Genomic DNA, 23,816 nt, shown 5'->3' on the forward strand with positions numbered 1-23,816 from the left:
GGGAAACAGAGACATTCCTTCCTTCCCTGCATCAGGTGGACAGTCTAGGGGAGATCAACCTCACACATGGAACCACAGGAGATACTAGTTAGTGACAACTATAATAAAGGCGCTGGAGGAGCAGTGGGGTGCCTGAGCCAGCTCGATGGGCTGAGGGGACATCAGCTGGTAAAAAGCCTTTGGGGCCACATGCCCAGCATCTTCATCTAATGGCATGTTTCCTTTAACTTGGCCACAAGGAGGTGGCCAGAGGGCTGTGCTTGGACTGCCAGAAGAGTTTCGTTTGGACTGGGTACTGTTCTGACTGATGTCCTGTTTTAAATTTGAATTCAAGGGCTGTAACCCTTTTAATCCCCTACCTTTCTTCCATCTAACCCTCAAGTACTACTTTGGGAGAGGGGTGGTGCTCTATTTCAAAGGATTCTGGCCTCATGAGAGAGAGTTGAGAAAGCAATAGAAAATGAGAGAGCCAGGGTTTTATACGTGCTGTCTGCTCTTGGGGAGCCAAAAGCTTAAGAAGGCTAGAAAGAGTCCCCATCGGTCTCCCGTCTACAGGCCATGCCTCTGGTCCCAGTTAATTACCTCCTAAAATCACACAGACACCACAGATGGTAAGAGGGTCTGCAACGTGTCCTAACATTGGGGGGAAACATTGAGGGTCTTTTGGTGGCGTTTGTATTCCCAAGAAGAGCACACTCTGCGTTTCCTGTGTGGATGAGGAAAATGGTTGCGGATTTGGTCCAGGCCGAGATGATCCTTGTCCATATGTGTGCAGCAAACCCAGTCCCGTGCAGCTGCCCGCTTCCCGTTTCACGTTGCTCCCCTCTGTCGTGAGTTGCACACCGAAAAACACCCACCTCCAGCGCCATATGGTTTAAAAGATCAAAGGCTCCAGTTTTGAATATATTTCTAGCTGCCCGTACTTCAAATGTCTTAAATATGTTCCTACAGATGGGAAGCCTCTGGGGCATTAAAGAGGTAAAACACATGTGCAGGAGCCATGCATGTGGTCTGGGCAGCGCGGTGAAAGGTGCATATCGCTGATGCCTGTTCTCCTCTTCCTCCCAGGTCCGCATCTTCACCTACCTCATTGGGCGAGAGGCTGCTTTTGCAGACAATCTCAAGTGGATGGCTTGTGCCAACAAAGGTAGGTTCCCCCACTCTCATGGGCTCGACCCCAAGTAACTTCCCCTTGGGTGCGCCATAGTTGGGAGAGTCAAAAGAAAGTAGAAAGTTCTAAGACAAGGCTGTGAGTTCTAAGATAAGGTTTGGTTGTTTCTAAGTGTTTGGTAGACTTGGAACAAATTCTCCTGAAATATGCTTACAGAGATTTTGAGGACATCGTCAAGTGGAGTGGTCATGCCTCTGCACTGCTGCATAGTACCTGGGTGAGCTTGGGAGAATTACTATGGCAGAGCAATTTACTGTACATCAAATATCCATGTGCGCACTCTCCATTCTCAGTTAGGTGGGGCCTCAGGATGGGTTCTGGCCAGTAGGCTGTGAGCAAAACCAAGCTGGGTCATTTCTGGGCTAAAGCACTTCGGAGTGGCTACGATAGTGTCCGTACTCTGTTCTCCTGCTCCTGTGAACTCTAAAAACTCCATGTTCCAGATGGAATAGTCATGAAATGACTTCATCAGCCTGATTCCCTGAGTGACCACCAGGGACTGGCACCCTTCTACTCCCCTAGCCAGCCCACACTGGATATACATGTGTAATCAGTAACCCTTTGTGTGAAGCCACTAAGATTTCCAGTTTGATATGTCCCCATAGCATAACTTAGCCTACTTAACTGATTGAACTCGTTAACTTTAAACTGCCTCAATGTTCTCATCTTTGAAATCAGGATGTTGATAATAGTTCTTCCTTTGATTCCTACTAAATATAAAGATTAGTGAAATGGTGTATATTAGGTGCCTGGTTCAATGCTGGGACACGGTAAGCACTCAATAATTGTTGTCTTCTCTATATTCTGAAGTCTCTTGATTAATAATCCCCTGTTGTATGTCAGAAACAATGCTCTGGGGAAGGCAGAGGCAGGGAAGGAACAGGGCCCTCTAGTTTATGAGGGCTTCCTTCCTTTCATGCTATGCATGACCAAGAAGGCAAAGCATAGGCGGCAAATAGGTGGTAGAGTCCAGACTACTGGAGTCTTAACCCAGACTCCTTGAGTTCAAATCCAGCCTCCACCATCCAGCACCCATGTGCAAGTTACTAAACCTTTCTGGGTCTGAATTGTGTCACATACAGAACAGGGGTAGTGATGACACCTGCCCCACCTGTTGTAAGCCGGAAATGAGGCTGTGCAGGTTAACTGGTGGCGCAGTGCCTGCCACATAAGTGCCCCATTATTTCCTGGTGCCATTGTGATCTGTAGGCATGTCTTCTTTTCCCTCAGAGGCTACATGCTCCATGAGAACAGCCTTTAACTCTGATTTCATCATGAGCACTCAGGAAGAGCCCAGCCTCCTGTCTTACTCAGAATGTTTGAAAAATGAGTAAATTGGCTACAAACACTTATAAAGGAAGACCATGTCCTATCGCATGGTAAACTGGTCTTGATGGATTTAGGCGGTCTTTTTTTAATATTGTCTCCTAAGCCATCCTCTTTTATTTTATTTTATTTTTTTATAAAAGACTGTATTTATTTGACAGAGAGAGACACAGCGAGAGAGGGAACACAAGCAGGGGGAGTGGGAGAGGGAGAAGCAGGCTTCCCGCTGAGCAGGGAGCCCGACATGGGACTTGATCCCAGGTCCCTCGGATCACGACCTGAGCTGAAGGCAGCCGACATGGGACTCGATCCCAGTACTCTGGGATCATGACCTGAGCCGAAGGCAGCTGCTTAACCAACTGAGCCACTCAGGCGCCCTAGATTTTGTTTATTTATTTGACAGAGAGAGAGACACAGTGAGGGAGGGAATACAAGCAGGGGGAGTGGGAGAGGGAGAGGGAGAAGCAGGCTTCCCGCTGAGCAGGGAGCCTGATGCGGGGCTCGATCCCAGGACTCTGGGATCATGACCTGAGCCGAAGGCAGACGCTTAACGACTGAGCCACCCAGGCGCCCCAAGCCATCCTTTATTTTAAAAAGTTCCAGCATTTGTGCCTCAGTGGAGGAAAGAGGATTCTGTGAAGAGTTTGCTCATCCCAGCTCTTAAGAAAAAGTTATTTTAGTTGCAAGCAAGCAAAGTTGCTATCTGAAATTAAAAAGAGGAGTGTTTTGGAGAGGAAAAGGGTGATTCAGAGCCCGGAGTGGGAAGGGGAACTCATGTCTCACGAGGACCCCAGGAGCTGAGTTGTAGTTCTTTTCCTCCTTGGTTTTTTCCTACACTCATTGGCATTCTTCCTCTCTGTAGACAGACCGCCCCCTGCAGTGGTGTAATCTAGAAATGACCACCCAGGCCATGCATACTCATCTGTCCACACACACACTGTGGGAAGACATGATATTAGAAAGAAGACTTTATGTCTTCTCCACTTGAGACTGATCAGTACTTTAAATTCGATTTCAAGTCCTTTCCTTCCCCCAGAAAAGATTATGACCCCCCCAGCTTGGGCTACGACTCCCTGCTGCTGAAGTGGGCATGGGTAGAGAGGTAAACCCATGGAGAAAAACAGATGCATTCTGGTGGGGTCTCAGCACTGTGGTTGGGTGGGCGTGGCGAGTGAGTAGTGAAAAGTTACGCAGCCAAGCAAATGAACATCGCTCACCCTTCCCTTTGCTTGACATTGTCTTGAATTATCTGCTTCTACCTGGAACCATCTTTTAAGCTAACGTCAATTCCCTCATCTAAAAAGTAGAGAACTGCATGGGAGTTTTTAACATTTCCTTGAAGGGCTAACATAACACATTTTACAATTATTTTAGTTTATTGGCTGGCTTGCCTCACTAAAAGGTATCAGCAATTTGGATTGTCTCAGAATAATGCATCTCAGAATAACGCTTCAGGGTGAAGTACAGGGGAAACATAGACATAAACATATGGGGGCTGTGTGGATCCCAGATTTCCTCTGAGTGAAGAGGCCATTGTTGAAATAAGTTTTGGAACTTTGTTGACATTTTAAAACCTTGAGCGAGCTGCACTTTTCCCCCATTTTTTCCTTTACTTTGTGGTCTTGAAAAGAAAGAATTCCTTTCCATTTTCAAATTTTTAAAAATGTTGCTGTTGTTCCTGCCACATCAGATTGCAATCCTTCCCATCAGCTAGGACGCCTTTAGTCATGGGTTCTTGTTTTTACCACTGTCTGTGTCCAACTGATGAAAATTACTCAAGTTGAAGTCTTGTCTTAATCAACTAATATTACACCATAATTTAGTTTTAGTCATTGTTTATAAGAATCTTTGAAGCATCCTTTTGAAGACAATTTAGTCAACTCCAAGTATTCCAGGGCCTGGCTATAGAATGTAGCCCTTTAGATTTAGAAGATCTGAGTATAGCAACAAGGAGGTAATAGTAGCTGCTTAGCTGGCCGGGCCATTGGATTCCACAGTGATCCTCCTTCTCTCCCTGTACAGATCCGGTCAGTGCCTTCCCTGCCAAAGCAAGTCTCTCTCAAGAGGTCTGCCTTCCTTACTCTGCTTCTTTTCTGAAGGCCCTTGGGAATAAAATGTCATTGTTTGCCACTCTTCAAAGTAACAGTTGCCATCCAAATGTTAGGTTCCAGTCATCTGTGCCCGAATAAACATTGGCTTCACGTTGCGTCAGCTATGGGGTTTTAGGCCACGTAACATCGGTGAGCAAGTATTCTTCTATGGTCATTAATTAAATCATTGTTTATAGTCTCAGATTGTTATAGTATGGAGGCAGCATAACATTTTTCATCTCAAGTGACATGAGGTCCAGAGGGGGCCCCCCCTTACATATTTTCTCCCTGAGTCAGCCAAGTTCTTCAGTGAAATGAAGCATTAGCATTTGGGGACCAAAACAGACCCAGGGAGAGCCCAGGGAGCCCAAGGAGAAGCCTGCTGGCTGGCTGGCCAGAGTGACTCAGGAGTCGTAGGGCCAGCACCAACCTTTCCCCCGGGTCGGTGGCTGAGGACCCACTATCGGTGCTGATCTTCTTGCTAGGAAGTCTGGTAGCCATGGAGACAGTTCTCAGCCAGTGCACCTCAGACACTGTCCCCTAGAAATGGATTCCGGGGGACTTTCATACCCCTGGCAGGAGTTCTCTGCCTTGTCCAATCTCCTAGCAAAAACCAGAGAGGCCTGGAGCTCATTGGTTTGCTTCATTTTATGCATAACTAGGTCCTATCTTGAGGGAGCCAGCCCTAATGAGGCAAAGCAGCAAACCATTTTAAATACATTAAAACAATCATTGCCACTGTAGAACGGCTTGTGGAATTTAAAGCTCTGCTTTCATACTATTGGATAAGCAAGTGAACTGGGGAAGCAGAAAAGAGGGGCTGACTAGCCCAGATATTCCATAAAGCCATGATGGCCTTCTCTAATGTTCAGTGTGCCAAGATTTTAAATAAGCACTGCCTGATTCTCCTTCAGAAATCACGGTGAAGGGAGTGTTTTCCAGCTGTGCAAATAAAGGAGGGCCTCTGTGTTTGGGTTCTCAACCAATCCGTCATTGTTAGGTCGAATGGAAACGCCACACGAGCCTCTCTTGGTTGTCTGCTCAGCCTGTCCCTTCTTGATGGGTTAATGATCATTTTCTCCTCATTTGAAAGAGATCTGGTGGCCTGAGCCCTCCTCAGAAGTTCAGACCCACAGTCTTTTTCCATCAAAAAATTCTTAGCTTCGCTCTACGTTTCCAAGTGTCTTGTTCCCTAACTAAATTTATGAGGCCAGAATGGTTGTAGGTGGGGTTGAGGGACAAGTGGAAATTAAAGCTTTTTGCCATTTTGGAACAGGTGGGAGAAGGCAAAAATGTCATTCAGATACATTTGTGTAATTCTTTTTAAAAAATTTGTTCCCTTTTGACCAATATCTCCCTAATTCCCTCACACCCACCCTACCCCCCAACCCCTGGTAACCACCATTCTACTCTCTGGTTCTACACCACATTTGGCTTTTTTAGAGTCCATATAGATTTCACATATAAGTGGTATTATATATAGCATTAGTCTTTCTTTGTCTGACTTACCTCATTTAGCATGGTAGCCTCAATGTCTATCCATGTTGTCCCTATGGCAGGATTTCCTTCTTTCTCGTGGCTCCATAATATTTCAGGGTGTACATTCTACAGAACATGAGGATTAGAGTGGAGGAGATAATGGTGATGAAGCTGAAGACAGGGCTATGTTGTTAATCACAGGTAAGCGTGCGCAGTGACACGTAGAGTGCCAAGTACGTCTGTGTATTATCTCTTTTGACCTCTTAAAGCTTTAGGAGGTGTGTGAGCAGGAAACAAACCCAGAGCGATTGGCATCTTGCCCCAGGTTAGCAGCCCTCGGGTGGCAGAGCCAGGATTCAGGCCCAGCAGATCTGAAGCCCAAGCTTAACTCTTCACCAGGCTGTGAGGTCTCTGTGTCGCCTCTCTCTGGGGGGAAGAAAGATCGGTTTCATGGAAGACTCTTGCATGCTTCCCATAATATGAGAGAATCTAGAAAATGGAATTTAGAGATTGAGGCGGGATTTTAGTATGCCATAGCTAATAAAGGCTGGGTGAGGATTTATACCCAGCCTGTGTGTCCCAGAAGTGGTCCTGCCCCCGCCTGTGTAGGCGTGTGGTCCAGTTCCCGACATTTTACAAATGGGGACATTCAGGCTCTGAGAGATGAGGTAGGGGGAGTTGGCTCAGTGATAGAGCTGCAGACAAGCCAGCATTCCTAGCTCTACCGCGTGATCCTTCAAATTATTTTTTCTAACATGCAATTTGAAATTAAAAGTGTCATCTTATTCACAAAGGAAAAGGTTTGCTCCTAAATGTGAGGTATGGAGCTGATTCTGACAGCTTCACGCCTGGGAGCGATGCCTGCAGAGGCAGCTGGGCACCCGGTCCTTGGGGGGCATCCCCACCCCTCAGCTCTCAGGGCTATCAGACCTCTTCCTTGGTCTCTGTGAAAGGACCAGGAATTGTGGAGACAGAAAGCTGTTTGTAAGTTGTACGTTTTTCTACAGAAATGAGTGCTTTTCTAGTAGCGTGTGCTGTTGACAGGGAGGAGGAAGAGGGGTACCGTGAGGGTCTTCCAAAAACACTGTGGTTCCCTTAGCAAATGCAAATCCACCTCACTGCCCACCCCATCACCCTGGCAAGACTGTAGTCTGAGTATGGGCTTGCTTGTTCTCAGCTTGTCTTCTTTAAGAGGGCAAAAGCCTTTGAAAAGACTCAACAGGACTTCCTTCTCCATCACACCAAAGGTGGAAAGAGGACCCTGGTGTGTGAGGTGCCCAGCCAGAGACTCCCACGGAGGAATGGCCTCACGAGGCCCTCAGCTCTGGCACCACTGCCCAGCTGAGTATCGAATGATATGCTGAGGGGGCATCTCCTGCAGAGGCATCTTTTAGACAAGGGCCCTTAAGAAATCTCGAAGTGAGGGTGGTAAAATCTCAGAAACACAAAGCACCAGGCTGCATGTGGTTGATCGCACTGAAGAGTGGTAACCCAGAGTTCACGGAAGGCCCTGCAAGGGAATAAGGTAAATAAATTGATGTTAGGTAGAAAAATGAGCAGACCACTTGTAATAGATGGCTAATTTCAGCATTAATTAGTCCTTGGTAATTACCAAATGATTGCTGATTCTGTTTTCTTACATGATATATGAAGTCCAAAAAGGCACATTAAAGAAGAGAATAAACATTCGAGGGCTAGAATTTAAAAGAAATAAAAGTGAGGGGAGGGAGGAGGGAAGGTGGCCAATCCAGAGAATTCTCTCTCTGTAGAGAAACAAGGGAAGCACCTACAATTACAGCCAGAGCGTCCAGCCTTCAGGGACTTCCTGTTATCCATCAAAAGGTACATTTGTTAACTAAAACTTATATGAAAACATTGAAAAACAAAAAAGAGCCTTTCAGAAAGGTTTTAGTTTTAATGGATTGGGGCTACATGATAAATTTGCATTAAGCTTTGCAGTGTACAGTATTCTTACCTTTTATACATCTGCATCCCTGGTCTATGTATTGAGATATAAGTCAGAACTGTGACCTGGGCTTTCAATAGATCTTTGGCGCTAATTTTTGAGCATTTCCCAGGAATCTCAGAGAACCCCACATTTCCCAACCCCATCCTCAACCTTCTCAGTCACCCAGATACGAATAGCCCATGAGGAGCACCCTCCTGGGACAGGACCTGTGAGCAGCCATGCCTGACCCTTCCCAATACAGGGAGAGGCAGTGTCCTCAGTGGTTAAGAGCAAAGGCTTTGGAATCTGATGAACCTAGATTTGAATTGATCCAGGACAAATTACTGAGCTCACACAAGTTGGGCTCTTGAGTGGCCCAGGTGCAGAGAGGCAAGGTCACAGTCAGACCTCATGAATGTCCCTGCATTACTATTGGCTCCCCCAGACCCCTGGGCCTGGTTCTGGGAATGACACTCTGGACAAGACGGGCACAAGCTTTTTGTAACATGTCATGGAGCTAAGACTCCAATGACAGAGAGCAGAGTAGACAAGGAAAGTGAAGGTGGGGTGCAGTGAGAAGAATGAGTTCTGACAGCTGATCCTTGAATGATAGCAGAAGCCAGCCGTGGCAAAACTGGATAGAAGGTGTGCCGGGCAGACGGTGCAGCAAGTGCAAAGGCCTGGGGGTGGGGATGGGCGGGGATGAGCATGGCCTGTGAGAGGAAGCAAAAGGCCAGTGAGCTGAAACAGTGAGCAAGCATGGGAGTGCAGAAGGGGATTCCGTCACCCAGTTGGGGAGGGGCTGGTTGAGGGAGAGTCTTGGCAGTCAGGCTTAGAAATTTGGATTTTATTCTAACTCTGAACAGAAGGTGTTTTAAGGTTTTAAGCAGAGAGATGGTGATCTGCTTTATACTTTCAGATGATCCCTCTGACTGCCGGGAGGAGCCTAGATAACGAGGAGGGAGAGGTGCATGGAGGCTCTGGGGAAAAGACAGTGGAGTCTTGGGGTCAGCTGGGAGCAATGGAGATGGGAAAGAGGATTTTCAATATATTTTAGAGGTAGGGCCAGAGGAACATGCCATTGGATTAGCTATGGGGTGAGGTGAGGAAATGACTATCAAAGATGATTCTTACGTTTTTGGCCTAATTGGGCAATGGCGCCATTTGCTAAGATGAGGAAGGCCCACCAGGGAAGGAATGGGTTTCGACAGGGAAATTGGGAGTTGGCTTTGGACAAGTTGAGTCTGAGAATCCTGTTACTCATCCCCATGGAGGTGTCAGGTGTACAGTTGGCTATGGTTCTGTAGCTCTGGGGAGAAGCCAGCTTTTCAGAACTCTGAGTATGATAAGCAAGGCCAAGTGAGGATGGTGTCCCAGTTCAATCCCCTTCCAAATGTGTGATTGTGTTTCCTTCCTGCTCCCCCCCATGTAATGATCTGTCTCTCCCATCCTGCTCCTTACATTCATTCCCTTTCTTCTCTTGGCCCGATTTTGGAAAACCCAAATCAGGGATTTTTACTGTTGGCTTCGAGCATGAGAATGAAAATGCAGACCACCAAGAAAAATCCCTCCTAAGAGATGGTGTCTTCAGTGCACATTTGGTACAGGATTCCCCATTGGAATTGCTCTGCACTGTGAATGGTTCACCCACGTACCCTGATGGTCCAGAACTTTCAGCTCTCTCCTTTTCCTCTCAACATGGCGACACCTATCTTGGTTTGTCTTCTATGCCTTGTCTGTGGCTCCAAGACCTTTCCTTCAGAGCCTGAGATTTGCCTACTAGAGAAGTGATGAAATGTTTTCTTGCTGATTTCCACACTGATTGCAGCTGCCGTGCAGGAAGGATGATAACTGTGAATGCTCCCCTCACCCAGCCATGCTCTTGCAACTTGCCCTTCCCACCTTGCCTCCCAGAAGGGGCCTCCTGGAGGCCTTGGGAGAACCCTGTCCCAGATGGGTGTCCCTGACTGTAGTGCCCGGCCTCAGAGGGAGTACCAAGGTGCACATGGGCCCCCTCCCGGGCTACAAGCTAGAACAGGCACTCACAGCCAGCTCCTTTGGGGCCCTGTTTCCCCTGGGATGGGCGAGGCCCTGGCCCTGGACATGAGTGACAATGCATGTTAATTATCACTGTGCAGAGCTGTCATCAGGAAGCCAGAAGCCACATGGTCCCAACCTGGTTTGGGGTTGGCACAGCAAATTCAAACCAGCTGGCCTTTGTTTGGAAATGCCCTGGGAGGGTCCTGCCCCTTTTCTGGACAACAGAAGGGCTGGCGTTTCCTTACCCAGAGCACTCTTTAGACAAGAGGTTCCATAAACACTGTAGCAAGTGCTGTGTCAGATCTGGCTTCAGGGGCACACATACCCTTCTCTGGTTTGTTGGCAAGTGGGACATGCCATGAGCTTAGTTGTAAGGGTCCTTATTTAAAGGCATGGGGAGGAAACCTGAATTTTGTCCATGCAGTGTCCCCCTTATTAAAATCCTCCCATGACTCCCTGCTTGGGGGGATAACGTCTAAACTCCTTCCCAAGGTCCTATGTGACAGTTGTCCTGCTCATCTCTGATTTATAGTATCTGACTTCCAGTCCCTCTCCCCCAGCTCCTTCCTCCAGCCATTCTGAGCTATTCTCAGCTTCTAGAAGAAGCCTGACTCTCACCATGGGCCTTTAATCACACTTTACTCACACTTTGCTGGATATACTGTTCCTTTAGCTAACTGGCCCTCATCCTTCAGGAGCCAACTGCACTGACCCTTCCTCAGGGTAGCTGGGTTTGGTAGGCTGTCCCTGCTGTGCTTTTCAGCATAATATTCATTGTCGTATTTTACAGTTGTCTCTTTACTCAGACCTGCCAGGCCCCAGGAGGCAGAGGTCTTGCTCATCTTGTTAATCCCTGCTTCTCCAGTGCTAGGCACCAAGAAAGCCTTCCATATATGAATGAAAGCCCCCCTTCCCGAGCAGGGATCCAGACCTTGCTCAGTTCATGCCTTTTCTTCTCACATCTCCTAACCCACGGTGAAGCCAACGGGACCCCACACTAAAGAGGAACTCAAGACCAAAACGGTATTCCTATCCACAAGATGATAGCTCGTTTAGGACTTCTTCTGTTATTGAGAAACCATGTCAACCCAGCATATTCAAAAGGCAGGTCTGGTAACCACATGAGGGGTGTGAGCTGGAGTTTCCGCCTCAGACACACAAAGGGCAAAAAATTCTGTAGAAGCAAAAGGCTCAGATGAAGAGATGCCTAAGCATGGGTGCACCTTCGGTATTTGCTGCCTGATACCTGTAAGAACACAGGTGAAACACATCCCTTTCATCCGCCTCAGGTATCTTACCTTTAAAGTGGGCACAGTTGTGTCTGCTTCATCATGTTCTCAAGAACAAATGTGACAAAGCTTATCAGCTGCTCAGTAGATTTTATGCCCCTTCAAATTAATCATAGCTATTGTTACAGTTATTTAAAAAAAAAGAGAGATGGCCTTTCCATTTTGTGGTTCATAGTTTTCCTATTGGAAATAAGCGCACTAAAGTAAAAAAAAAAAAAAAAAAAGTCCAGAATGACATGTAAAGCGGACCCCCCTTTCTGCCAGAGAAGGTGTAGATGTATGTGTAAGTGTATGTGTTGATGTGTATGTATTGAAAAAATTCTGGGAGGACATTCTCTAAAGGGTTAGCAGGGGCCTCCTCTGAGAGGTGGCTTTATGGTTGAACTTACTGTGATTTCTTTTGCTTGATTATATTTTCAAGATCACATGAACACATTACTCATGAAGTTGGTGATGGTAGAGAGAAGATACAGTGTTTACAAAGGATAGGGAAAGAAACAAAAGAAGTGAACCAGAGGCCAAGAAGGCATGGCATATGTACTCTGCGGTTGCCCTTCTTCCTGTTACTAAGCTTGGTTCTCTCTTGGCAGGATTTTTCACCCAGATCTCCACCTTGGCTGATGTGCAGGAAAATGTCATGGAGTACCTGCATGTCCTCAGCCGGCCCAAAGTCATTGATCAGGAGCACGACGTGGTATGGACTGAAGCTTACATCGACAGCACTGTGAGTCCCAGGGGGCGCCCCTGGGGGGTGGCCTGAGGGTTTTCCTCTGTTAATTCCAGAAGACTGTGTTAACCTTAAAAATAAAACTGTCAGTTATTTTTCTAGCAAAAAATGGGTTTATTCAGGAATAGCAGAGAATTGCAATCCAGGGCAAGCAAGCTATAGCAAAACCATAGGCAAGTCCAATAAACAAAAGAGAGGAATGTTATTTTATGGAGAAGGAGGAAGTTGGAAGGGGTTGTTTTGAACAAAAATCCGCTGGAGTTCAAGAGTTCAAGACAATGATGGTTTCCCGTGAGCTGAGTTGCAAAGGTGTTTGATTTTTTGTAGAAGATGCAGTGTACATCTTTTCCTGTTGGGGCCTGTAACTGAAGCTTCTTTCCTGTTGAGGATTCTTTTGTTGGGTCTGTACTTGACAGTACTTCCCACCTGACTCCCTTCTAGCATTCCTAGCACCCACTTTAGTGAGATTTTCCTCTACTGATTTTCACAACTGCAGTTCTGTCACTCTTCCTCCGTGATGGGGCTCGATGACGTTTTCCTTTGTTGTGCAATTTGTGTTGGTCCTCGACAAGCAAAGTTGGTGAAAAATCATAACATCAGAATGTAGCCGGCACTTTTGGAAGGAGTCCGGTCGGCACAGAAAAGTCCCTTTTTGCTGTGTCTTCTCTAGTTACTTTGTTTTCCTTCTATGTGTACAAATTCTGTCGGTAGCCATGATCATGGTCATGTTAGATTCCATCCTCGCCATCTGAGAGGCCCGGTCGTGCTGATGAATCTTGGGGGCTCAGCTTCGGAGGGTGACCAAAGTTCAGCTCCAACAGTGAGTGGGAGCCACGGTAGAGGCCACGGCTGCATTTTCTTCCCATAGACAAGTGAGAATATGCTTCTGTGGTAGTTATATCAGCCCTGGATTGCTGTTGGAACTCTGGCCACGGGCTCATTCTAAAGCCGAATTCCAAGCAAAAGAATCTGATGCTGAATTAGCGTAAAAGGAGGAGCTTTGCCAATCATCATGCACTGGCTCCATGGCCGGGTTTCTTGTGTAATTTCAGGGTGATTTTTCATAGTGATAATGAGTCTGATGGGAGTGGTGTTTTTCATTTATTGATTGTAAATGTTCTCATGGGGCCTCTCTCCCATCATTTGTGTTGGGATTAACATCACATTAATCACTGTAACCCAGACACAGCTGTCCTCGGGAGTGATCTCAATGGCTGCGGTGGGCCGGCTTTTCTCTCCATGCTCTCTCTCACTCTGGCTGCGTTTCTGGCAGCTGCAGGGAAAGGCAGGGCAGGAACAGCATATGGGAACCCATCTTGGGGGCCACCGCGGCAGCCTGCCCCACCTCGGCCTAAATAAAGGACACGGTGGGACCACGGAAATATGAAGTGGTCAGTCGCCCTGCATAGAGATGGATGTTAAGCTGAAAAAGCCTCTCTGGTTGCCAGGGAGACCTGGGGCTCTCATCATTTCCACAGTCTGACCCCAGGTTTGTTTAGAAGCACGGCAACGAAATAACTAAGCTGCCCCATTTATGTGGGCACTGTGCTAACAGTCATTGCCATGGCACCAGCATGGACGTGTTCACCTCTTCATAGGCATGGCTGAGTAAGGCAGGAATAACAGGTGTGAAGAGCAGCAGTGCGAATAGCCAAGAATGAAGTGAGCCCGTCATCAGTGGTTTTGTGTACAAACCCTGAACGGCCATTGGATCAAGCATTTCACTTGTTTCATCAATTTGCAACCTATAAAACAGAGCCTCTATGATTAAAACACACCTGGAGAGACAGGTCAGTAGAATAGGTTGTCCAAGAAAAGGGATCCAACTGCATATAGAAATTCAGTAGAGATAAAGGTGGCATCTCAGGTCAGAAGGGTTAGCATGGTCTTCATAAAAGATGCTTTTGAGAAAACTAGATAGCCATTTAAAAAAAGATAAAATAGATAAAATTAGTTCTATTCACCAGGCCATAGCCAAGAAAGAAATCCAAGTGGATCAGCAATCAAAACTGTAAAAAATGAAACCATGCAAGCCCTAGAACAAAACCTGGATGAATCCCTCTATGACCTGGATTCAGAGAAAATCTTTCTAACAGTGACTCTAAAATCCAGATGCAATGAAGAGACAAATAAATAAGTTTGACTACCTAAAGACAAAACAAAATGGAAACCAACTTTTTTACGTCAAAAACCACAATAAGCCAAGTCAAAGGCACAGGGTAATGTGGGAGAAAGTACTGGCAATGCAGAGCACACAGAAATCATTAATAATCCTAATATATAAAGAACTTGTCAAAATTGAGGGCAAAACCTTAAAATTCCTGTAGAAAAAAAAACGAGCAAAATACATGAGCAGACAATTCACAAAAATAATAAAAATGGCTTTCGACAAATGAAAGATGTATAGCTTCAATCATAGAAAGAGAAGAAAAATGAAAATTATACTCTCGTGAAATATGATTTCGCACCTATCAGAGTGATAAAAATTAAAAGCTTAACTGTATACTCTGTTGGTAAAGCTGTGGGAAAGGAACACCCATAGACCACGTGTTGGAAGACAGAATGGGGGAATCTCTATGAAGGCGAATTTGCACGTGTGCTTTGACCCAGCAATTCCACATCTAGGAATGAACTCTGAAGATGAACCTCCAACAGTAAGAAAATAAAGTTGATAAAACAGGTTTGCTGATTATAGAAATGCATGTCACTTCAAAATAGTGAAAGTTACCTAAATACAAAATGTAACAGATAGATTATGATAAAACTATGGGTATTAAAGAGGGCACGGAGGGCACGTATTGAATGGAGCACTGGGTGTTATGCACAAACAATGACTCATGGAACACTACATCAAAAACTAACGATGTAATGTATGGTGACGAACATAACGTAATAAAATTAAATTTAAAAACTATGGTACACACATATCATGGATCTTAATGTAAAAGCAAGAATGCGGATGACTTATTTCTATTGGTTGATATAGAATGATTTCCAGGACATATTGCTAAGTAAGAACAAAATGGAAGAGTATAAATAGAGTGCCCCCTTTTGTATAAGAAAGAAGAGGAACTAGAAGATATGCATGTACCTGCTTCTTTTTATGAAAAGAAGCACAGCCAGGATAAACTGGAATCCAATAGAATCCGTTACCTATGAGAAGTGGGTGGAAGAACAGAGGAGGAGATAGTGAAGGAAGTGAGATGCCTCTGGGTGCACCTTTTTGCATAGTTTGGACTTTTAAAAGCAGCTTGATGTTCTATGCATTCAAAAATTAAAATCAAGAACGAGGGTGGGGAACTAACAGTGAATGCAGAAAGACTAAATGAATCCAACGACATTTCAAATGAACTACAAAAATTATCAAGAAAGGGAGAAAAAGGGGCGCCTGGGTGGCTCAGTCGTTAAGCGTCTGCCTTCGGCTCAGGTCATGATCCCAGGGTCCTGGGATTGAGCCCTGCTTCATGCTCCCTGCTCCGCGGGAAGCCTGCTCCTCCCTCCCCCACTCCCCCTGCTTGTGTTCCCTCTCTCGCTGTGTCTCTCTCTGTCAAATAAATAAATAAAATCTTTTTTAAAAAAGGGAGAAAAAGCAGTAAACTTTTGAACATAGTAATTATGCACAATGTTAAAGCTTGAACATAGTTCTTTGACTATCCTCAGTCCAGTTTGGAGAGAGAATGGGAAATAAATTTTAAACTCCTTTTGGTGTCATTTGGAGTAATGTGGGTCTAGCAATTCTGAATCTATTTTGTGAGTATGGTAAGATTGAGCAAATGTGTAAATGAGGAAGACAAGGCAGACACCTGTGAGATGAGACTGGATGGGAGGTGTCAGAATGAAACCCCAACTCTGTCCTTTGAAAGGGCCTAGAAACAATGGCATCCCAGTAGCAATGAACACGTCTAAAACCCAGACCCCAGCTTCTAAAAACCATTCCCCACTAACAGAAACCAGCGTTCCTTAGAGAAATTGCTAATTCCAGGACTTGGGCTGGGAAGGTGCCCCCTCTCCCAAAAAAGCCTGGAATATTTAATGCCAGAAACTAAGAAATTCCTAAAAAAACAAGGAGGTCATATCAGAAGGACACAGGAGTCAGTATGAAGGGGACCTCACTGGTCAATTCTGGGACTGTAATTGATTATAACCTGTGGAATAAAACAGAAATCCACGTGTTTTTACGATAGTGACTAGATCAACAAATCTCAAAGGGATGAACCAAAGAGATAACGAGATGGGTGAACAGGGATGCAGTGGACAGTGGGCTGCTGACTGGTAAATGTGAAGGGAGTCATGGAGATGGAAAATCTCTGCTTTCTAGACATTTTGGGAAAGACTGGTTAGGGCAAAGGTTATCAATGGGTGCTAAACTAACGGGGAGATTTGGAACGGGGTATTTTCATGGTCTCAAAGGTCTTCCCCAGAGATCTTCAACTAGTTCTGGGGGGGGAAAGTAGTATCTACACAGTGGGAGAATCCAGACAAAATCTAGAGTGGATCATTAAAATTAGTGTCACTGATGAGAAACAAGTGGGCATGGTGTGCTTTTGCAAAAGGATACATCCCACTTACAGAGTATTCTGGCTGTGGATACGGACCCCAAAGGTCATGGGGGAGGAAGGGCATAGAAAAAGATAAAGCTTGGTATTAATATGATGTCTTGCTTTAGATCATGTTAATCACTTGAATCAATTGTTTTAGATTTACTAAATCACACACACACATGCATATATACGTACATATATATGTTTACATATGAAGGGCAGTTAAGAGTTAAGGAGACCCATTGCTACTCCAGCTTTTCCACTGAAGAATTCTCAACAGCAAAGGCAAAGTAAAGGTCTGGGAGCAGCTCTGGACATGCAGTTTTAGAGGAAATGTCTTTGAACAGTCTTGTGCTTTATCTTCAACACTTTATGAAGTTTGCCTTCTGTTCCGTAATCATCCTTACTTACTTTAAAATGAAATAATGCTTTAAGTGGCTCATAGTTGAGTAAAATGGTATGCCAAGATAGCAGAGCTCATTTATACCACCTCTTCCAGAATCCTTTGATATAAATCCTTTGACAGAAAACTAGCCCCCCAGAATATGTCTGTCCTTGAAATGAATGATGGCTCAGCACCTCCTTTTCAGCTTCGGTTGTATCTTTGCAAAGAGCCCTGATAAATAAATCCCCTAGTAGAATGTTCTGAGAGTCCCTTCTCATCTTGATGGTGCTGAGGAACCTGCTGGGTTGGGGCAGACACTGGGGTTTCAATCCTCCTTTCTAGGCCTGTTCAGTGAGGACAGGCAGCTGCTACTCCAACAAATCCTTCTCTGGCCAGGAAGCAACAGGCTTTTCAAAGTCTTTACCTGGGCCTGGTTTCTGCCAGGTCAAGGACAAAAGCCCCCTGTTGTTTGTGTGGGCTCAAAATAGGATTTGTATACTGAACTCACCTGCAGAATCTAAATTCTGAGAGGTGCCCACCAACTTTGGAACCACCCTGCAAGATGAATGGGAGGAGGGATCAGCAATTGTCAAGTTTATGACCATCCTGACACATTCTGGACAGTCCCAAGCCAGCATTGCCCTAATGTGTCCCACCTTGAAATAATGAAAGAGAACAAATTCAGAAGCACTTGACATTGGGACCAGTGAGCCCATTTTCATAATGTCCTGGTTTAGCGATGGCAGCTTTGGATTTTTTTTTTTATTGAAGCATTTATAATCTACCTTAGTTTATTAACTGATAGCACTGAATTTAGAGTTAGAATAGCCTCAGTTTGAATTCCAGGTCTATTCCATGCTAGCTATGTGACCGTAAGCAAGTCATTTAGCTTCTTTGAGTGCTGTTTTCTGCATTTACAACATGGAGATAAGACCTGCCTTCCAGGGTAGACACTAAAGATTAAATGTCTATGCATAGTGAGAGCACAGTAAATAATGCCTGTCATCCTTCCCCAACCTCAGGAAATCAGTTTTCTCCTTGGCTGTGGGAAGTTTTGGAAATCATCTCCTTTTTTGGGCTGGGTCTCACATAATAACTACAATATGGCTTATACCATTTTGATAATAGAATTTGGCACTTAGGTATAATGAGTACCTTGGAAGCACTAGTCATCTAGAGATGCACTTTAATCCTTTGGAATTCATTTTGCTGTAATTACCTGTTGTGGGTGGGGCACTAAAGTCTGGGGTTAGTGCCTAGGGTCAGTGTCCCCAAGGACTGCTACACCATCCAGGCAGAGTCCCCACAGCCTCACAGATGGTCCAGGGCAAGGTAGATATGGTAGGAGCCCTCTTAATTACCTGCCACGTGAAGGACTTAAGGACTTGGTGCCCTCCCTTTGCCCTGATACAGTTTGTGCCAATTGCCCAAAGCACACTGGAGGTTGGATCTGGAAGGTCATGCTGGTACCAGAAGTTGATGTATGATTGTTCTAAGTTGAGTTGTGAGCTTACTCGAAGTTAATTGTCTTCATATTTAGACTTTCCAAACATTTTGATGCCAGTTGTAATTTTATCATAATTGTATAAATTAATTAAATATTATTGAAACGAGTAACTTATGAGTGTTAAAAGAAAGTTGTTACTTCTATAGATATGTAAATGAATGCATTGGAAAGACTATAGAAAATTGCTAAAAATTACCAGTATGTTAACTATGGGCAAAGCATCTGTAATACTGGGGAGCACAGCCTTCCATGCATTCAGAGGAAATTGATCCTTAGCCAGCCTTTCTTCCTTTCTTCCTTTCTTCCTTTCTTCCTTCCTTCCTTCCTTTTTTGATAAGGGTGGTTTACCTTGATTTGTTTGTTCCATCTTAGGATGATGGGAAGGTCTGATGGCTGATGGCTGGGTTAGTATCTGCTTCTTGTGTTATTGCCTCTTGGTAGTGTCTGGGAGCTGTGAGCTCTGTGGACAGTGACCTACCAAACACAGAGAGGAGGGTCACCAACTGGTGTGTGCATAGTTTTGATTTCCAGCTAGAACTACCAACGCGCTCTTGTGACAGGGGTCAGCATCACTGGGACCCCGTGTTAGTTTTTATTGCTATGTAACAACATCACCACACACAGCAGCTTAAAGCAACACAAATATGTTATCTCAGGGTCTGTGGGCCAGGAATCTGGGCACAGGTTCACCAAGACCCTCAGCTCAGGGCCTTACAAGGCCACACTGCAGTTCTCATCTGCAACTCAGGGGCCTCTTCCAGGCTCATTCAGATTGCTGGCAGAATTCAGTCCCTTGCAGTTGTAGGACTGAGGTCCCCATTTTCTTGCTTGTTATCACCTAGGGATTGCTCTCAGCTCCTAGAACCGAAAGTTCCTGTCATATGGCCAATGATAGGCAGTCATGCAATGCTGTTTGCTTTCTTCCAGACCAGCAAGAATGCATCCCTCTAAAGATTTGCCTGCTTTTAAAAGCTTCTTTGATTGGGTTGGGCCCATCCAGGATAATCTGTCTTTTAATTAACTCAGTCAAGTGATAGTAACCTAATCATGCTAGTGATATCCCATCATACTTATAGTCAAGGGGAGGGGACTTTAAGGGTCATGTACCTACGAAGGCAGAAATCTTGGGAGCCGTTTTAGAATCCTGCCTACTGCAACAGCTTCTGTCCATGCACTGTGGTCTGAGAGGGAAAGATAATGCCAGAAGGAAATGCAACCACCACCTCCTGCTCCTTGCAAATTCTCTGTTAAGAGTAAGTCTCAGGGCAGCCATGCCCATTCATCATAACACTGCTGCTTACCGCTGATGTCTCTAGGACCTTGCTTCTCTTTATGACATTGTAATCTGAAAATGGCTTTGATCTGTTTCTCAGAATCAGAAGACTTGTGACCCTGCTGATGTATGTCATTTCTACCAACTACTAAGGGAGTAGGTATTCGTCAATTTCCACAAATTTGCTTAACATGGTCTTAAAAGCCTTCTTTCTTTTTAATTATCTGGTGGTTAAGGCAAAAGGAATTCCTGTTTGCTTGACTCACCAGTCATTATGGCTGAAGACCCAGCAGCAACAAATACAATTATATAATTGATTTAATACTTAAATGAACAGCTTAAAATGACCTGTGAGTATGGTACTTTCCCTTTTTATTAATTACATATCGATTCATATGTTTCTGGGTCTGGGCAAGCTCAAGATAAAAGTTTGTATAGGCCAAATATAGATTCTTGTACGTGAGTCAAGGACTGCATTTAATGAAGCCTGATCTAGACTTTGGACTGGCAAAATTTTCCTTTCAGGGCCCATCCTCCCTGCCTGTTACTACCAGTCTGATTAAATATTCTGTTTCCTGCCTGGCTGTTCTATTCAATTTGTTTTCCTGGTGAAGCCCAAATAAATGAATTAATGTTAACAACCGTTAATTATGTTTAATCTAATAAGATCTTGTGTATTAATTGACAAAACAGCAAACACCAGAATTCTGAAATTTATGGGCTTCTTATCTGAATACAAGTTGTGCACAGTCATTATCTCTTAGGTGCAGAGCAAAAAATCATTAACAATGGCATTTGTTCCATTTTGTAAGCAAATGACTCGTGCTTTCCAGTTAGGACTTAATCATCTCGGGAATGCTACCCAACTTGCTGTGCAGGGTAGAACCTGCATTAAACCCAGGAAGCATCAGCATCCCTGATCAACCCCTCCAGGGGAGTTTACACAGACCATGGTGACACACAGAAGAGAAGCAAAGAAGTGTTTTAGAAACAGTGGGAATGTGACCATTTAAAATAATGAGAATTCATTACCAAGCCCAGCTGCCCCTCCCTGTTGCTGGTAATGTAATTCGGAATGCAATTTGTAGGAACTTTCAAACCAATTTAGTTGCATTTGCAAATTGGACGTGTATCCTTTCTCCTCACCCCCCACTAAGTCCAACTTGGAGAAAATGCTTTGCATTTGATAAATTGCACATTTGTTTCGGTTTTCCATCTAAGAATGGTACCTAGGCCATTTAGGAGTCGTTTGGATGATTGCTTTAAGCTACAACATCTTACTGCCTAGAAGCAATTACTCAGGGGGTCGAAGCCATCATAAGGAAGTTGTTGGGGCTTGGAAACTGAATTTACAGTATTTTCCCAAGACACCACTGCATATCAAAGAAGTTCAAATCGTCAAAACAAAAAGACACACGTATAGAGAAACATAAACCATCCTGCTGGGTTGTGGAACAGAGAATGCCATCTGCATTACATGGCATGGAGGAAACTGATTATGTTGGGACCTCTATTTCATAGCAGATGGGTTCATTAAATTTAATAGCCTCCAGAGCCTTTAGAAACAGTGTTAAAAACATGTGGAGCATGCTGTGACACTTCACTTCTGCCCCTGCAGTCATTATAACTCTGGCACCAACTATAAATATTATAGTACTTTATTTCCATTGAAACAGATTACTATTATAATTATTTTTTTTTGCCAGGAGATGGTGATGTTAAAAAGAGTGAATTCCTGATTTCTGGGACCATTTATATTTATCCAGATTATTTTCCTTTTCCATTTGATTCTAGATTTTTCTATTAAATAGTGGGCTTTTTTTAGCTCAACTTTTTTTTTCTTTGAGTCCATGCTGTAAAACTATGAATTGAAAGTATAAAAGTATCTTCAGGAAAGATATTCTAATACATTATGGATGACTGTCAACTAATAGAAAACTTAGGGCTGAAAATGAAAAAAAATAGATTTCAAGGGTTTTTTTTGATTTTTAGATTTATGGTTGTTACTGCTATTATGGTATAATAATTTGTAACTGTCTCTAATGAAAGGACAAAGCCTCTAGAAATAGATAAGACCTTATAGAAATGGATAGGACCATTAAACCTGAATAATCATTTAGCATAATAGATTATTCAGTATTTTTGTTTACAAGTGACAGCACTCAAGTCAAAGTAGTAAAGGTCAAAAAGGGAATTTGTGAACTCTTGGAACCAAGATATTGATGTAGTTCTGTCTTGAGGCGTGACTAGCTTCAGGAATCACTCCCATGTTTTCAACTTCCGATTAATCCTACGAGTTCCTTGATTTCTTGGCTTAGTTCCCAGGCAGGCAGTTTCCCACTCTATAGGGTGGCAAACATGACCTCTACCATCCACCAGCTTTCATTGTTTTATACCCTTGATTTCTCCCTGTCTCTTCCAGCATCTATATCAAATCCACAATAGTCCTGTTAGGGTCACAACCCCATATTGAGAGGTGAGGTGGAGCTAACTGATGGCTGGACTCTCACAGAGAGGGGAAGAAACCAGTCCCAAAGGTCATTGATACTGGGAGGGCTGCAAGGTAACAGAGTCCTGCATAGAACTTGTTTATAGAACCCCAAACTAATCCATGCCCAAGACTGTGTATTCCATCAGTATGGTATTCATTATAGTACCATGTCTTTAAGCAATAGAGCTCTTTATCTAGTGAAATGTTTCCATGGACACTTGGTGTATAAAACATATAGAAGCAGAGCTACTCTGGTGGATGGGGGGAGTGGGGGCAGGGAGCCCCCGTTGCTTGGCCACCTCCTGAATGCCTAGGGAAGCTCCAAAGCACTTTTTTGCTTCCCCTTGTCATTGCAGAGCCTAGGTAATATTCTGAATAATCAGTGAGTCAACCTCTGAGAATGGAAAAATGGGATTTTCTGCTGTGGATTATCTGCTATGCCCCTAAGTTTATAGCAAGGTAATGGGTTGGGTCCAGTTAGGAAGGATGGTTATGGGGATTGGGAGGTTGTGCCCATGGTTATATTAGAAAACCAAATTGCCTGTGCTTTTTCTCCTCAAATATCTGTATTTTTTATATTCTCTGGAGACCAGTTCTCTTGGCAACCCTCATTCATGAAACATGGTCTCCTCCAAGTCCTGCTTAACATGGTGTCCCAGTTCAAAGCCAACAGAGATGAATGAACTCAGTGTCTTGTGTATCTGAATTCAGTTCTGAGCAAATTACATAACTTATTCTAGCCCACTGTCCCATTGAGGTCAGATGTATACCACTTAGCCAATCAGCTGTGGCTGGGAAAGGGTTGTATGATGGAAATAGATCAGCCAGGGCTGTGGATCACAGATTCTGTAAGAAAGACGTATGAGCAGGAGGAAATGACCAGAGTCTAGAGGAGGTGGCATTTCTAGACCTCTGTCTTTCTATCCAAGGCTTCTATAAATTGCATCCCCAGCTAGCTTCTAATACTAATTCTTTGGACCATGGTTTCCTCTTTGCTCCGGTGGCTCCAACAAGTACCCCCCAATCCTCTCCCTGCCTCCCACATCTTGACATTGTCCTCTCTTCATCCACCCATCTGCTAGATAGGGGATAGGAATCCCTCTCCCTTGTGCCTTCTGAAAGCTGAGGGAGGTATTTTGGCTACCGCAACTAAATCTGTGTTGTTTTTCCCCCTTAATGGCCCAGATATTTGGGCAACTTAGATTCTGAGAGCTGATTCTCATGCTCTGACCTGGTTTAAACTAAAATGAATGCATTCCTCTTATTACCAGCATGAAGAACAATTAAAATAATCCCAGAGAATCAGCCTGTGGTTTGATATCAGCTGCCAGTTTCTCTTCTCTTGCTGTACACAGAATTTTCTCCATGTAAAAGATTAACTCTCCTACTCTCATTCCATAAGGATTGCTGTGCCAACTATAAATGGATCGTCTATGAGACCATGGCTCAAAGATACCATAGATGAGAGTATTTCACCTAACTGGGGTCTTCAGCTGCTTCTATTGAATCATGGCAGAGGACCATTCTTTTGCCTCCTCTTGGCTTTCAA

The 23,816-nt window shown here is 44.4% G+C and overlaps 1 protein-coding gene across 5 annotated transcripts in view; it reads left to right on the forward strand.

The window, feature by feature from the left end:
* The window catches only part of CACNA2D3 (calcium voltage-gated channel auxiliary subunit alpha2delta 3), an 891,383-nt gene that overhangs the window by 576,084 nt on the left and 291,483 nt on the right, over positions 1-23,816 (forward strand). For all 5 annotated transcript variants that reach the window (XM_035723841.1, XM_027586868.1, XM_027586871.1 and 2 more), the window contains 2 exons: positions 1,069-1,147; positions 11,934-12,067. In XM_035723841.1, the coding sequence (XP_035579734.1) occupies positions 1,069-1,147; positions 11,934-12,067 (213 nt within the window). The remainder of the gene's footprint in view (positions 1-1,068; positions 1,148-11,933; positions 12,068-23,816) is intronic.

This window comes from Zalophus californianus, chromosome 1 (genome assembly GCF_009762305.2).
Source record: "Zalophus californianus isolate mZalCal1 chromosome 1, mZalCal1.pri.v2, whole genome shotgun sequence".
Taxonomy (NCBI): Eukaryota; Metazoa; Chordata; class Mammalia; order Carnivora; family Otariidae; genus Zalophus; species Zalophus californianus.